The sequence below is a fragment of the Dendrobates tinctorius genome, unplaced genomic scaffold, assembly GCF_039654945.1.
Source record: "Dendrobates tinctorius isolate UK_male_01 unplaced genomic scaffold, ASM3965494v1 ptg000015l, whole genome shotgun sequence".
Taxonomy (NCBI): domain Eukaryota; kingdom Metazoa; phylum Chordata; class Amphibia; order Anura; family Dendrobatidae; genus Dendrobates; species Dendrobates tinctorius.
In genome coordinates this window covers 57,816,246-57,832,789 of record NW_027361683.1, presented here as the reverse complement: position 1 = coordinate 57,832,789, position 16,544 = coordinate 57,816,246, and the positions used below count along the sequence as shown (strand labels likewise).

General features: G+C 46.5%; 2 protein-coding genes and 1 long non-coding RNA gene across 4 annotated transcripts in view; 1 reads left to right on the top strand and 2 right to left on the bottom strand.

The window, feature by feature from the left end:
* UBXN11 (UBX domain protein 11) overlaps nt 1–16,544 on the bottom strand; it is a 522,546-nt gene that overhangs the window by 410,424 nt on the left and 95,578 nt on the right. For both annotated transcript variants that reach the window (XM_073564590.1, XM_073564588.1), the window contains exons 3-4: nt 15,097–15,165; nt 14,915–15,009 (exon numbers count right to left, since the gene is read on the bottom strand). In XM_073564590.1, the coding sequence (XP_073420691.1) occupies nt 14,915–15,009; nt 15,097–15,165 (164 nt within the window). The remainder of the gene's footprint in view (nt 1–14,914; nt 15,010–15,096; nt 15,166–16,544) is intronic.
* The window catches only part of LOC141077853 (uncharacterized), a 55,766-nt gene that overhangs the window by 5,191 nt on the left and 34,031 nt on the right, over nt 1–16,544 (top strand). The window lies entirely within an intron of this gene.
* On the bottom strand, nt 5,310–7,248 carry LOC141074892 (uncharacterized). Its single transcript, XM_073562202.1, has 2 exons — nt 6,983–7,248; nt 5,310–6,872 (listed from the first exon to the last, which is right to left on the bottom strand). Exon 2 carries the CDS (start codon nt 6,635–6,637, stop codon nt 5,432–5,434), a length of 1,206 nt encoding a protein of 401 aa, XP_073418303.1. The 5' UTR covers nt 6,638–6,872; nt 6,983–7,248; the 3' UTR covers nt 5,310–5,431.

Genomic DNA, 16,544 nt, shown 5'->3' with positions numbered 1-16,544 from the left:
TCCTGCGTTATCTTCGTGTGCCAATATTGATATGTTCGTCCGGGTGGTTATGGATGAACTGTACAAAATTCCCAGCTTTATTGCTGGAGATAACCTTAATAGGGAGGAAAGACAGCGTTTGGGATATTTACAAAAACTGCCAGGTGTTCTTATCAAACCGGCTGATAAGGGTGGTAATGTCGTCCTGTGGCCAACTGAGATGTACGAGAGGGAGGCATTTCGTCAGTTAAACAACAAATCCTGTTACAGGAAGTTGACGTATAACCCCCTCTCGGCCTATTCATCTCAGTTGGAAACTATATTAAAAAGATCTCTGCAGGACGGCATTATCACTAAGCCGCTATGTTCGGCATTATTGGTATCTGAACCTGCGATCCCTACGTTATACTTACTCCCTAAGATACATAAGAATGCCTCCGTACCACCCGGACGACCGATTGTATCTGGACGGGGCAATTTCCTGGAGAATGTTAATAAATGGATAGATTACCATCTGCAACCTCTTGTATCCAGCCTTCCTTCCTTCCTCCGTGACACTGGGAATCTTCTGCGCAGGGTCGACGGGCTTTGCCTTGAGAGTGATACTCTTTTAGTTTCAGCAGATGTAGAGTCCCTTTATACTAACATCAAACATACTGACGGATTGAGAGCCGTGAGATTTTTTCTGAATACATCTGGCCTATCATTAGGCCTAAGGGACCTTCTGCTGGAGCTATTAGAGTTCACTCTCACACACAATTTCTTTGTGTCCACGGGGTCCTTCTACCTGCTGCTCCAGGGTACCGCAATGGGAGCGGCCTTCGCGCCTTCCTATGCGGGCCTATTCCTGGGGCTGTGGGAGAGGGACCTCTTTCTGTCAGATGAGGTTTCGTCAATGGGCCGCATCCCCTTTTGGACGCGGTACATTGATGATGTCTTCTTCATCTGGCAGGGCACGCCCGTCGACCTTGAGCGGTTGATGACCACTTTGAACAGCAATGACCGTAACACCCATTTAACATTTAACATTTAAGTATAGTTCAGAGGCTTTGGATTTTCTAGATGTTACTGTTAGGAGGGACCCTGCCGGGTTTTTACAGACGGACATCTTCAGAAAGACTACGGCTACCAACTCCTTACTTCACGCCATGTCATCTCATCCAGAACATATTATTAAATCTGTCCCAGTTGGACAATTTTTACGATTACGTCGTATTTGTTCGACGGATGAAACTTTCTTCCATCGTGCCAATGAGCTCCGTCAACGCTTCTTAGATCGTGGATACAGCTGTAGATCACTGAAGCGAGCCTTTAATCGTGCCAAACATACTTCTAGACAAGATTTACTGTATAAAATGGGGTCATCTACTGAGTCTAGGGATCGGCAGGTTGTGAGGTTCATTACCACTTAAAACTCCAGATCTAATGCCGTTCGGACGGCTTTACAAAAGGCCTGGCCTATACTCCGGATTGACCCAGTCATTAACAAATTCACCACCGAAAAACCGTCTTTGGCATTTCGACGGGCAAAAAATTTAAGAGACCATTTGGTCTCTAGTCACTATTCTGGTGGTCTTAGACCCTCATTCCTGGACTCCTTTACTCTCAGGGCTGTTTGTTCTCTATGTGGTCACTGTGTTGCCTGCCCCAACATATTGCAATGCAATGATTTCACCAACTCGGATGGTGATCAAACTTTCACCATTAAACAACGAATCACATGCACGACAAGATACGTAATTTATTACGCCACCTGTCCGTGTGATCTTATTTATGTTGACCTTACAACACGCCAACTAAAGGTCTGTGTGCGGGAGCATGTGTTGGGGATCCAGGCGGCACGGGACCACATGGATGACTCCACCCTGAGAACTATTCCCAAGCACTTCAAAGATCATCATAAATGTGACGCATCTTTATTTAAAGTGCGTGGCATCGAGGCTCTGAGAATAGATATCAGAGGTGGGGGCCTATCTAAAAGGCTGGGTCAATTGGAAACCAGGTGGATCTGGAAGTTGCAAACGGTTCATCCGAGGGGTCTTAATGAGTGTCTGTCATTTGCTCCATTTTTATGATTATCCTCTCTATCCCCTTTTTTGCTGCTGCCAGTTGGGTGACTCTTTGTGTCTTTGGTTTTAACATTTGTTTTTATTTCAGTTTTAATTGCAGGCACCTGTCTGATGGTTTTCTTGTGTCTTTCCTTGTTGGGTTGGATGGATATCCTACTTGGGAAGATGAAGATACATCTACTCCTCCATTGTTGTATGGAGAATATGGCGGTTTCAAGGCCTTATTTTTCCCTCATCGCAATACTATGAATGCTGGACTAATAATGCCTCTGTATTTATGTGCCAGTTTACTCTATGGCACACTCTGAATGGAGAATTTGGCGTTTTTTCTTTTTTCTTTTTTCTCCATCTTAGGCTAGTTTCACACTTGCTTTTTTTTGCAGCGCGTTTTTCCCGCAAAAAAACGCATTAAAAAAACGCATACAAATGCATACAAACGCTGCGTTTTTTTCAAGCATTTTTATGCGCATGCAGGAAAAAAACGCATCGTTTTTGCGCGTTTGTATGCGTTTTTTGTGCGTTTGCGTTTTTTACAGATTTTGGAAAAACCCCACAAAAAAGAAAAAACAACCATTCAACAACACACAAGACCAATGGGACTTCATTGTGGGTGTGGTATGTTAATATATATAGACCCTGTCTACAGTATTCTTCACATTTGCTTGATTCTTCTCGTGACCATGGATCTGCGCTGGAAGAGTTTTCACTTCAACTTGGATTTGGACATCGCGATGGCTCAGGCGTATGCAGTTGCTTGCCATGAACAAAGGAAGAGAGAGAGGCAGCGAAGACGGCGGCGTATGTGGATACATCCGATTGTTGAACTCCGGGAGAGCCGTGGGGCATACCACACCCTCTACAGCGAGCTACAGGCAAACCCGGAGAAATTTACAGATTATATCAGGATGTCCCACGAAAGTTTCATGGATTTGCTTGCTCGTGTCCAACAATCCATCCGGAGACAGGACACACAGCTCCGTCGTGCGATTCCTCCTGAGGAACGGCTACTGGTGACATTACGGTATGTTTTAAAAACCAAGGGGTGCGGTCTGATGGTTTTTTTTTAAATTTAGTATTCAAAACCTTGGGTAATTAGTTTTCGTGAATGTACTAATATTTTATTTTATAGTTTTTTTAAATAATATACATAAATATTAATTTGACTTCTTTGTCTGTTCACAGATTCCTGGCAACTGGAGAAACCCTATCTTCACTACACTTCCAGTACCGTATTGGAATCTCTACCTTGTCTGGAATTGTTGCTGACACCTGCCGGGCTCTCTGGAATGTTCTTTGCCCAGAATTTATGCCCCTGCCCACCGCTGAAAAGTGGATGGAAATTGCTGACAAATTCTGGACAGTATGCAATTTTCCCAACTGTTTGGGAGCTGTTGATGGGAAACACATACGGATCATCAAACCCCAAAGAACGGGATCTGAGTACTATAATTACAAAAAGTACTTTTCAATAGTACTCATTGCGATTGCGGATGCCGGATGTATGTTTGTAGCAGTGGAGCATTTGGCCGTGGTAATGACTCACAGGCTTTTAAAAACTCAGACATGGGCCGGAGGTTGTATGGCAACCAATTTAATTTCCCTATGCCACAGCCTCTTCCTCACACCGAAGCTCCGCCACTGCCCTTTGTAATGGTTGGCGATGAGGCTTTTCAAATGTGCGGAAACTTACTGAAACCCTACTCCAGCCGGGACTTGGACCACACCAAAAAAATATTTAATTACAGGCTGACCAGGGCCAGAAGAACTGTCGAGTGTGCTTTTGGGATTCTTGTTTCCAGATGGCGAATTCTGGGCACGGCCATTAATCTTAAACTTGAAACAGTCGATGAGGTGGTGAAGGCCTGTGTGGTTCTACATAACTTTGTGATGGCTAAAGAGCACCCGACCTTTGAACTGGACGATGATGCTCCTAACCCATTGCCTGAATTCACTCAGCACACTCTCAGGTCATCCGTTGAAGTTGGCCAAATGAGGGACCAATTTGCGGCCTACTTTATTTCTGATGTAGGACGGGTGCACTGGCAAGATGAAATGGTGTAATGTTTTTGTTTGTTTATGGTAATAAAAAACCTTATTTGATACCATTACTGAGTGCACTATATTTTTTAAACTCCAATTAAATAAAAAACTTCCCATGTATAACTGAATTTTTTGATGTTCACACACCTGGGCAGGTAAATACACATATGAGTTAAAATGCAGCATTGCTAGTCTGCGTGAAATATATTGGAACGAGCAAAGCTGCAGGCCATGAATCAGGAAACCATTTTTTTTCAAGAGAAAATTGTGCAACTAGTTGAAAACAAAGTATGTGATTTTCTCAAAACACAACCCTCAAAACCCAACCCCAATGAAAGTCCATGGGGAATACAAGTCAGCATTGAGTGGATGAATGTAATCTGCTCCATTCCAACTTACAAGTTATTACACTAGGCCTTGGAATGACTATACTAGGCCGTGGTATTTCAAATATGAGTATAGTAGGCCTTGGGCCTACTAGTATAGTCATATGTGAAATACCACGGCCTAGTATAGTCATAACAAGGCCTACTCGATTTTTGCCAACTAGGATCTTGTTTCCCGAAAAACAAACGGGTGAAACTTGACAAGTTTCAACAGTTTGTTTTTCATGAAACCAGATTCTAGTTGGTAAAACTAGAGTTATTACACTAGGCCTTGGAATGACTATACTAGGCCGTGGTATTTCAAATATGAGTATAGTAGGCCTTGGGGCTAGTAGTATAGTAATATGTGAAATACCACGGCCTAGTATAGTCATACCAAGGCCTACTCGAATTTTACCAACTAGGATCTTGTTTCACGAAAAACAAACTGGTGAAACTTGACAAGTTTCAACAGTTTGTTTTTCATGAAACCAGATTCTAGTTGGTGAAACTAGAGTTATTACACTAGGCCTTGTAATGACTATACTAGGCCGTGGTATTTCAAATATGAGTATAGTAGGCCTTGGGGCTAGTAGTATAGTAATATGTGAAATACCACGGCCTAGTATAGTCATACCAAGGCCTACTGTAATAACTCGATTTTTAACAACTAGCATCTTGTTTCACAAAAAACAAACTGGTGAAACTAGAAAGAAACTTATTTTTAAGACACGTTTCAACAGTTTGTTTTTCATGAAACCAGATCCAAGTTGGTAAAACTCGAGTTATTACACTAGGCCTTGGTATGACTATACTAGTCCGTGTTATTTCACATATGACTATACTAGGCCTTGGGTTGGTTTTTAACATGTATTTACCCATCAGTGTGTGTGAGCGGCGCAAACAACATTAATGAAACTTAGTAATGGTGAACCACAAATGTAAATTTATTTTTTATCACAAAAATAAACCAAAAAATTATTTTTTCCGGCGTTTGGGGCCAGATGGTTTCAATTTGGGGGTGTGCAGGGAATATGCAACACTTGCAGTTGAAGACGGTGTTTGAGGGGAAGGGGCAACAAAACTTGTGGGGGAAGGTAGTCCAGTTAAGGGAATTAAACTAGGAACACTTGGAGGAGAGGAAATCTGTTCAGGTACATTAGTTGTAATGGCATGTCGCCGTAGGCTTGTGTGCCTGGACCGACTTTGGCCCAATGCCCGCCTTGATAGATTTCGCCTTGAACTAGGGGCAAATATTGAATGTAGGTCCCCCGTCTGCTGGTATGGCTGCTGCTGCTGCTGAGGTGGCGGCTGCTGCTGCTGAGGTGGCGGCTGCTGCTGAGGTGGCGGCTGCTGCTGCTGAGGTGGCGGCTGCTGCTGAGGTGGCGGCTGCTGCTGAGGTGGCTGCTGCTGAGGTGGTTGCTGCTGCTGAGATGGTTGCTGCTGCTGCTGAGGTGGCTGCTGCTGCTGCTGAGGTGGCTGCTGCTGCGGTGGCTGCTGCTGAGGTGGCTGCTGCTGCTGAGGTGGCTGCTGCTGCTGCTCTTCGTTGGCAGTGCTCGTCCTTGCAGGAGGACTGGTGGCGGCAGTGATGGTCCAGGTTTGCAGAGTGGTGGTGGCAGGGCTACTACATGTTGTTGTAGCGGCAGGGCTGTTCCATGTTTGCCTAGTGGTGGCTGAGCTCCACGCATGCATGGGAGTGGCGGTGGTGCTCCAGACAGGAGCAGCGCTTGCCATGGTGGTGTCGGTGAAGTGACCAGCTGCACTCAGACTTGTGGTGGTGTAACGGTGGGTGTCCTGGCTTTGAATAGAGGTGTCCGTGCAGTGGTATGCAGCACAAGTCGGTAGTGAGGTGAAGCGAGTCAATGGTGGCACAGGTGGAAAGGACACCACTGACTGCTGACCGTACCGATTATGCTGCATAGCCTGCAAGAAAGCATTGTTGCAGGCCTGCAGCACATTCAGCTGTTGCTCAGGACTAAGGTGTTCCGCCATGCCCTTTTCAATCTTACTAAAAAAATGGTGTGCTGGTCTGTTGAGGTCGGCCTCCAGACGGTCAAGGCGCTGTTCTACAGAATTGAAGCGGTGTTCAAAGTGGTTAAAACCACGTTCCATGAGTGCAAAACCGCTTTCAACTCTGTCGGACAGTGACTTGAGGCTGGAATTAAATGTCTCGCTCAAATGCATAAACTCGGGCAAGACATTCCTGTCCAAGGCCCTCTGCCGCTGGCGGGTAGTGCCCGCATAACCAGTGGCAGAGACCTGGGACAGGGGAACACCTGATGGCCCAGCTTCCTGGTCACCAGCTGTGTGTGTGGTTGACCTGCAAGGTGCTTCCTGGCTGTCGGATGGCTGGGACGGGTCAGAGGACGTCCGAGGAAGGACCGCTCCAGGGCCAGGTTGCAGGGTGCTGCTCCAGGTGCTGTGGAAGAAAGGAAAATCATTACTACCATGCCTTTACAAGAAGCATCAGCTGTGGATTAGAAAAACACAGATTAATAAAAATAAATACCCAAAATTTATAATACTTACGATCTCGTGGCAAGGACCGGTCTTAGGAACTGCAACGCGTGATAGTGACGGTATCTAGTTCTGGTCCTTGACGCAGATCCACTGCGAACCTGGCCCTCAGCACGAACATCACTGTTGAAGCGGTCCTTGATCGAACGCAAACGTGTTCGGACTTTGTCCACTGTTGATAAAAAAAAAACAGTGCCGTCAAGGACAACAGTCACTGCGGCACAATGTAGCAATACAATACTCAAAGCAGTCACTGTAGACCCCGATGACACTGTTGGGTTTCCTGCTAGAGTATGCCTAGCACGAAACCCAACAGTGCCGTCAAGGACAACAGTCACTGCGGCACAATGTAGCAATACAATACTCAAAGCAGTCACTGTAGACCCCGATGACACTGTTGGGTTTCCTGCTAGAATACACCTAGCACGAAACCCAACAGTGCCGTCAAGGACAACAGTCACTGCGGCACAATGTAGCAATACAATACTCAAAGCAGTCACTGTAGACCCCGATGACACTGTTGGGTTTCCTGCTAGAATACACCTAGCACGAAACCCAACAGTGCCGTCAAGGACAACAGTCACTGCGGCACAATGTAGCAATACAATACTCAAAGCAGTCACTGTAGACCCCGATGACACTGTTGGGTTTCCTGCTAGAATACGCCTAGCACGAAACCCAACAGTGACGTCAAGGACAACAGTCACTGCGGCACAATGTAGCAATACAATACTCAAAGCAGTCACTGTAGACCCCGATGACACTGTTGGGTTTCCTGCTAGAATACACCTAGCACGAAACCCAACAGTGACGTCAAGGACAACAGTCACTGCGGCACAATGTAGCAATACAATACTCAAAGCAGTCACTGTAGACCCCGATGACACTGTTGGGTTTCCTGCTAGAATATGCCTAGCACGAAACCCAACAGTGCCGTCAAGGACAACAGTCACTGCGGCACAATGTAGCAATACAATACTCAAAGCAGTCACTGTAGACCCCGATGACACTGTTGGGTTTCCTGCTAGAATACACCTAGCACGAAACCCAACAGTGACGTCAAGGACAACAGTCACTGCGGCACAATACAGAGCAGGGAAATACTCACTAAACGCCTTTTTGGAGGATGCTGTGGCGCTTTCCCAGCCATCCATCAACGCTGCGGCCACCTCATCCATAGCCGCCGGGTCACCACAATGTCCTTGTGCAGCCGGTTACGGCTGTCCCACAACGGCGAACGCTCCTGGACCAGGCTGATGAGCTGCTCATTATCCAGGTAGACGTCTTCATCCCGTTGTGGAACCTAGACAAAACACATTCATTAGAATAATCAAATTTAAATTGAATAAAAAGTTACAAAAAAAGAAACATAAGAAAGAGTAAAAATAGAAGATAAAAAATAAAGAACATTACAAATCATTTGATACTTACATTCCGTATCACCACCGGGACTTGGCTTCGCTGCTCCTGCTCTTCGCCCTCACTAGTCCCGTCCGCAGATGATGATGACGATGTCTTAAAAAAGTTGAAAAAACGTAAGAGATTTGGAGAAGCAGCAGATATACTTACCAGATGCACGAAAATAATCACCTCACGGTCTGCTTGCGCCAATTCCTGCCGCGATGGGGAATACTTGGATTCTGAAGACATACTGCATGTAAAAATAATAAAAATCATTAGTACATACATAATTTAAAAGGACAGGCATATAATGTAATATACTCACATTCTTCGCTGATATAATGGGTTCTTGGTTGACTGTCTGCTCTTCAATCTGTCAGTGTAGTAGTGGCAGAGTTTTGGCAGGCACCTCCTTTATATAGACTTTTTTTTTTTGACTTTAGAAGATTATAACTAGGACAACAAGTGGACACCACCAAAAAAACGCAGCGCTAAAAAAAAGCATACATGCGCATGCCAGTGTGCACGTATGCGCATCCATAGGCTATAATGGCCATTTTTAGCGCAAAACGTGCGCATACGTGCGCATGCGCTTTTTTCAGGGCCAAAAAATGCAACATGCTGCGTCTGGAAAATACCAACGCACACCCCAAAAAAACGCAGCGCATGAAAATCGCATACGTGCGCATGCCAGCGCGCAGGTATGCGCACCCATGTTAAATATAGGGGAAAAATCGCATGCGCACGTATGCGTTTTTTTCCAGCGCTAAAAAACGCAAATGTGAAACCAGCCTTATTATTATGAATGCTGGACTAATGACGTCGCTGTATCAATATGTAGGTGTATTTTATGGCTCAATATTATGGATGTGTATACTGATGTATATATCGACACGTATACAGCTTTTGTGCGGCTTTATGTATTTAAAATCATGTATTTGATTATATATGATAGGTATGGGCACTGAACACTGGTTATTGTTATTAACTCTGTAATATTATGTGCTCTGCCTCTCATCTTATCGATTATTCTTGCTGCCCAGGTGTAATTTATACACTTAGTTTACATTTCCATTTCTTGTTAATGCCCTATTTGCGCTCCCCTATATATTAATTAATTTGTATACCATTGGTGATGCATTACTACATTGTTATATTAGGGTACTTCATTAGTTGTAGCGCTATTCAGCCCGCTTCTATCTTGTAAGGTCCTTTCAGGGACGCTCACTATTCCCCTTCACAGTTCTGGCAGTTTTCCTGCCTTTTGCCCATATCCAAGATGGCCGCGGCCGTCTTTCCTGTTCCTGTACATGTGTGGGTGGACACGCTTCCTGTCCCGCCCCCGTCTGCCTGTGGTCTGGTGTCTGACGTCATGGGGCCCCGTGCTGATCAGCGCCAGCCCAGGTAGCGATGGGGGATGAGGGGGGATTGGTCAGCGTCACCCCTCATGATTGGTGCTTGTTTTTACTTCCCCTATTTAAACCGCAATTAACAACCTATTGACACGCTCCCTGAGGAAGGAAGATCATTTCCGAAACGTACGTCGGGGACAGCTGAGCTTGGGATTCAGTGTCTCTCCCCTCCTGGTATGTTTACCTTGCTTTTGTGTCTTTGTAACCTCACCCCTGATTATATGGCTGTCCAGCTGGGGACTTTACCCCTTACTGCTTTTCACTGGTCTGCCTGTTATATACTGGGGGTTTATACTTGGATACTTAAAAATCTTTACCACCAGGTATTTACTCACGATAAGGGTCAGAGGGAGGTTTTTGACACTGTATACCCCTTTGCTCTGCTTCTGCTTGTGTCACCCTTTGTTTGTCATTGTTTGTGCTTTTCTACCTGTGTTATCTAATAAAGATTTGTGATTTTATCATACCTTGGACATCTATGCACTGATTTCCTTTTGCTGCTTCTTATTGATTACAGTGTGTCCTACACTGATTTTCCATGGGCCGATTGTGTTGGTTTTCTTTTCATCTGCACCCACATGTAATATATGATGTTATACTGTTTCAGCCTTGTGGTCTGTCATTGATTACAGGGGTCTTAACGCCATCACCGTTAAGAATAAGTATCCTCTGCCCCTGATATCAGAGCTGTTTGATAGGCTACGGGGAGTGAGAGTGTTTACCAAACTTGATCTGCGGGGGACTTACAACCTGATTCGCATCCGTGATGGGGATGAATGGAAGACGGCATTTAACACCAGGGATGGGCACTATGAATACCTGGTGATGCCCTTCGGCCTCTGTAATGCCCCGGCCGTCTTCCAAGACTTTGTGAACAATATCTTCCGAGATATGCTTACCATCTCGGTTGTAGTCTATCTGGATGATATTCTCATCTACTCACCAGATATTGACTCCCACCGGAGAGATGTTTGCAAAGTTTTCGATCGCCTGCGGGCAAACTCCCTCTATGCCAAGTTGGAGAAGTGTGTGTTTGAGCAGGAGTCCTTGCCTTTCCTGGGCTATATCATCTCCGTCCGGGGGTTGGCCATGGATCCTGCCAAGCTACAGGCGGTGATATATTGGCAGGAACCTCATTCTCTCAAAGCGGTGCAGCGCTTTATGGGGTTCATAAATTACTATCGCCAATTCATCCCCCACTTCTCGACTTTGGTAGCACCCTTGGTAGCCCTCACCAAGAAGGGTGCAAACCCCAAGTTGTGGTCGGAACCGGTCTCCAAGGCCTTCTCCTCCATTAAGTCCCATTTCGCTAGCGCTCCCATTCTACATCTCCCCGATGTAGATAAGCCCTTCATTCTGGAAGTGGATGCCTTTTCCGTCGGTGCTGGAGCGGTCCTGTTTCAGAAGGACACGCAAGGTCGGAAGCACCCATGCTTCTTTTTCTCCAAGACCTTCACACCAGTGGAGAAGAATTATGCCATCGGGGACAGGGAGTTGCTAGTGATGAAGTTGGCCTTCTCGGAGTGCAGACACCTCCTGGAGGGGGCTCGCCATTCTTTCCAGGTGTTCACCGACCACAAAAACTTGGTGTATTTACAAACAACCCAGCGGCTAAATTCTCGCCAGGCCAGATGGTCTTTGTTCTTTTCCAGGTTCCACTTCACCCTCCATTTTCTCTCCGGGGAGAAGAACATCCGGGCCGATGCTCTCTCCCGCTCGGTGGTGTCATCGGAGGAAGAGGAGGAGGAGCCTCGGCTGATCGTCCCATCCGGGAGCCTGAGGACTGTGGCTCTGGTTGCCCTTGAATCAGTACCTCCGGGCAAGATATTTGTCCCTGCCCGTCTGCGACCGGAGGTCCTCTCTTGGGCTCATTCGTCCAGGGTGGGTGGACATTTCAGGATAAAACGTACCTCTGAGCTTCTGGCGAGGATGTACTGGTGGCCGCATATGGCCCGAGACGTCAGGGACTATATTCAGGTGTGTGTCTCTTGCGCCCAGAATAGGTCCTCTCGGCAGCGGCCCGCTGGGCTTCTTTTTCCTCTGCCAGTAGCGGACAGGCCCTGGGAGATGGTCGATATGGATTTTGTGGTGGGGCTACCCAAGTCCAGTGGCAGCACGGTCATTTGGGTTGTCACTGACCATTTCTCTAAGATGGTGCACCTGGTACCTCTCTCCCGGTTACCTTCCGCGCGGGGCCTGGCAGTGTTGTTCATTAAGCACGTTTTCCACCTGCATGGCATGCTGGACAAGATTGTCAGTGACCGGGGTCCTCAGTTTGCATCCCGGGTTTGGAGAGAGCTTTGCTCCCTGCTCAGCATTGAGCTGAATCTCTCCTCAGCCTATCATCCCGAGACGAACGGGTTGGTAGAGAGCCAACCAGACCCTGATCACATATCTGACATTTTGTCTCGGACAGGCAGGACGACTGGGCATCCTTGCTGCCGTGGGCAGAGTTCGCTTTGAACAATGCTGTGGCCGACTCCACCAGTCAGACCCCATTCCTCCTAAATTACGGCCAGCGTCCGCGCTTCCCTGTGCCCATGTCATCCACCGACTCCAGGGTGGCAGACTGGGCGGTGGAGGCACGCGACATTTGGGATCGCACCCAGGATGCTATCCGGGCTTCCAAGGAGAGAATGAGGACCTCCGCTGATGCACACCGGCGCCCTGCTCTGACTTTTGCCCCTGGCGACTTGGTGTGGCTCTCCGCCCGAAACATCAGGCTGCGGGTAGAGTCCGCTAAGTTCGCACCGCGCTACATTGGCCCCTTCAAGGTCCTTGAGCAGATCAGCTCTGTGGTCTACTGTCTGGCCCTTCCACCACACTTGGCTATCTCTAATACATTCCACGTGTCCCTCCTTAAGCCTGTTCACCTGTCCCGCTTCTCTGAGTCATCTGCCGGGACATCAGACTTGTCTTCGGACGAGTTTGAGGTCAATGCCATCGTGGGATGCAATGTGATGCAGGTCAAAAAGTTTTATTTGGTGGATTGGAAGGGTCATGGTCCAGAGGCTCGGACCTGAGAGCCAGTGGAGAACATCCACGCTCCGCTCCTCATTGCGGCGTTTGAGCGTAGTGAGGCTCAGAGGGGAGGGGGCCCTAGGAGGGGGGGGTAATGTTAGGCGTCGGGTTCCTGCCACTGCACAGCAGGAATCCAGAGCCTTGCACCCAGCGGTCTCCCATTCTTCGGCCGCAGTGGAGCCTGCTCAGCAGATTCGTCGGTCCCGGCGCTCTGCCCAGGCCAACTCCGTGGGTTTGCTTGCTGCTGCCACCTCTGGCACAGCTATGACAATGCATGCTGCTCAGCAGCAAGATTCTCCAGGGACTAAGTCCTCATGTCGGGCCACTGAGCATGCCCGTGGAGTGATCTCCCATTGGAGATCGAGGGTCACGTGCTCAGGTCCTGCTCGTGTTCAGATTGGCCCATCCAAGAAGCCAGGAAGGTCCGGGACACTCGTCACTATAAAAGGTTTGCATGGCCGCTCGCCCATGCGCTAGTATAGACTGTATTTACAGACTATGTGGAGTGAGTGATGTATGCACGTATGAATGTCTCTGGTGAATATCTCATTAAGAAACCCCTACCCTTGGTACGCATGTGTTGTGCAGCCTAGCCTGCTAGTGCCCAGGCTTAGGTGTAGGTAGGGCTGAATTGAGTCAGGCATCTGGCCTCACCAGGGACTCGGCACGCCTCAGTGCACGTGCTCCATAGCCAGCGTCTATAGCAGCGCTCGCGGCAGCGACTCCGCGCATTCAGTGGGCCTACAAGGACTCTAACCCCGTGTCCTTGGGGTAGAGTTCTGTGGCCGTACACTGTGCGCTGTTTTGGCCGAGCTCTGTGAGTTAACAGGCTCCAGCATCTACTTTCAGCGGTGGTGCGGCTCTGTGCAGTAACAGAGTTCGCCCTGTTCACATTGGGTGACGTAACCCATGTGTGACTGGTTTCACACCGCTTAATTCTTCCGCCATTACTTAGCAGCAGTGTACCACCTCTGCACGGTGGACCCCGGGCTGCGAATGCACCTACTATTATTTTATAATTTGGTGCGTTCCGCCAGCCCTAACAGAACATATGAAGGTGGTCACATAATGTGATTGGTTGGTTATACTATTTCTTGTCATTTTTTAGTAAGGAATACCTATATTTTTAGGCATTCTTGCTTTTTAATTATGTTTGTTTTTTAGAAATGTCTAAAGAAAATGTTGTTTTTAGTAAAAGTGGCATGGTATGTGCACTGGGTATTTGGTTTTTATCCCCAAGACCCGGGTCAGTGGGATTTGTGTGGTTATTATCATATTTGAGCTCTTCTTTGTCTAGTTTTCATGTTTTTCTAGTGCCTAATTATTCCTTCAATTTGCTTATTTATTCTTATGTTCACCATTGCTTACAGAATTTGGAGTTTCCAGATGTTTTCGGCTGATCCATCAATTGCAACTTTTCAAACACCAGTTAAACTGGTACTCTAGCCTTGAGAGATTTTATGTACATCAGTTATTTTGGTGCAATTTTACGAAAAACGTGACTTTTTTGGTGCTAAAAAGTCACACAAAAGATTAAAGCTAAAAATGATTGTGATTTTTGACTTTGTGCAAAATAGATGAATTTTCTGTGATAGTTTGAAGAATTTAATGCAAAAAACAAACCAACAATGAATACCACAAAACAAAAAAGAAAAGAGACTTTAAAGGGAACCTGTCAGCTGATTCATGCTGCCCAAACCATGGTGGTAGTATCCCAGCCATGCATACTTTTAGTAGCCGCCCTGGAGTGAGCCACACTGTGCACTAGTTGTACTGGCATGCCCGTCTGCTTCACTCTGCCTGCCGACAGTGGCTAACAAATCTCTGCCTGCATGTGTAAGTGAGCAGGCAGAGATTAACCTGTGACTGTCAGCATCTCTGTCCCTGGCAGCTATTAAAATTAAGCTCTTCTCTAAGACATACTAGCGTTTCAGAGACAAACATACATGGTTGTGATCATACAGCCAGTGGCTGATACACACTGCCGATGGTTTGGGCCGCATGCATCACCAGACAGGTTCCCTTTAAAAAAAATTTTAAAAAATTGTCCCGCTCCTCCTAATGACTCTGTTTTGGCAGGTAAGGTTATAGAAGACTGAGCACATCAAACCTTCAGTTGGATTTCCCGTACTTGTAGCTTCACTCTGTTCTCCAACTCACTCACTCTTCTCACAGTGCTACTTAGTAGATCAAAATCACTTAAACCTGCAACAAATTGCAACTCTTGTCAATAGATCAGCCACATAACCAAATCTTACAAAGCATAGAGATCTATAACTGTAGATATACCACCTTGTTCCTTCCCAAGGGCGTAGTGTGTCTTCTTTTGAGAAAAACTGTTGCCGGATGGAAGACTTGCAACTGACAAAAAGAAAATATGAAAGAATGTAATGTACATCTGAGTGTGTGTGTATATATATACAGTGGGGAAAAAAAGTATTTAGTCAGTCAGCAATAGTGCAAGTTCCACCACTTAAAAAGATGAGAGGCGTCTGTAATTTACATCATAGGTAGACCTCAACTATGGGAGACAAACTGAGAAAAAAAAATCCAGAAAATCACATTGTCTGTTTTTTTTTTCATTTTATTTGCATATTATGGTGGAAAATAAGTATTTGGTCAGAACAAAATTTCATCTCAATACTTTGTGATATATCCTTTGTTGGCAATGACAGAGGTCAAACGTTTTCTGTAAGTCTTCACAAGGTTGCCACACACTGTTGTTGGTATGTTGGCCCATTCCTCCATGCAGATCTCCTCTAGAGCAGTGATGTTTTTGGCTTTTCGCTTGGCAACACGGACTTTCAACTCCCTCCAAAGGTTTTCTATAGGGTTGAGATCTGCAGACTGGCTAGGCCACTTCAGGACCTTGAAATGCTTCTTACGAAGCCACTCCTTCGTTGCCCTGGCGGTGTGCTTTGGATCATTGTCATGTTGAAAGACCCAGCCACGTTTCATCTTCAATGCCCTTGCTGATGGAAGGAGGTTTGCACTCAAAATCTCACGATACATGGCCCCATTCATTCTTTCATGTACCCGGATCAGTCGTCCTGGCCCCTTTGCAGAGAAACAGCCCCAAAGCATGATGTTTCCACCACCATGCTTTACAGTAGGTATGGTGTTTGATGGATGCAACTCAGTATTCTTTTTCCTCCAAACACGACAAGTTGTGTTTCTACCAAACAGTTCCAGTTTGGTTTCATCAGACCATAGGACATTCTCCCAAAACTCCTCTGGATCATCCAAATGCTCTCTAGCAAACTTCAGACGGGCCCGGACATGTACAGGCTTAAGCAGTGGGACACGTCTGGCACTGCAGGATCTGAGTCCATGGTGGCGTAGTGTGTTACTTATGGTAGGCCTTGTTACATTGGTCCCAGCTCTCTGCAGTTCATTCACTAGGTCCCCCCGCGTGGTTCTGGGATTTTTGCTCACCGTTCTTGTGATCATTCTGACCCCACGGGGTGGGATTTTGCGTGGAGCACCAGATCGAGGGAGATTATCAGTGGTCTTGTATGTCTTCCATTTTCTAATTATTGCTCCCACAGTTGATTTCTTCACTCCAAGCTGGTTGGCTATTGCAGATTCAGTCTTCCCAGCCTGGTGCAGGGCTACAATTTTGTTTCTGGTGTCCTTTGACAGCTCTTTGGTCTTCACCATAGTGGGCAATAAAAATGAAAAAATGAAAAAATAAAAATGAAAAAATAAAAATGAAAAAAGCATATATAGAATGGGAGGAA

Coding starts and splice junctions, on each gene's coding strand:
- LOC141074892 (XM_073562202.1), bottom strand. CDS start 6,637: ATGCATTTGAGCGAGACATTTAATTCCAGCCTCAAGTCACTGTCCGAC.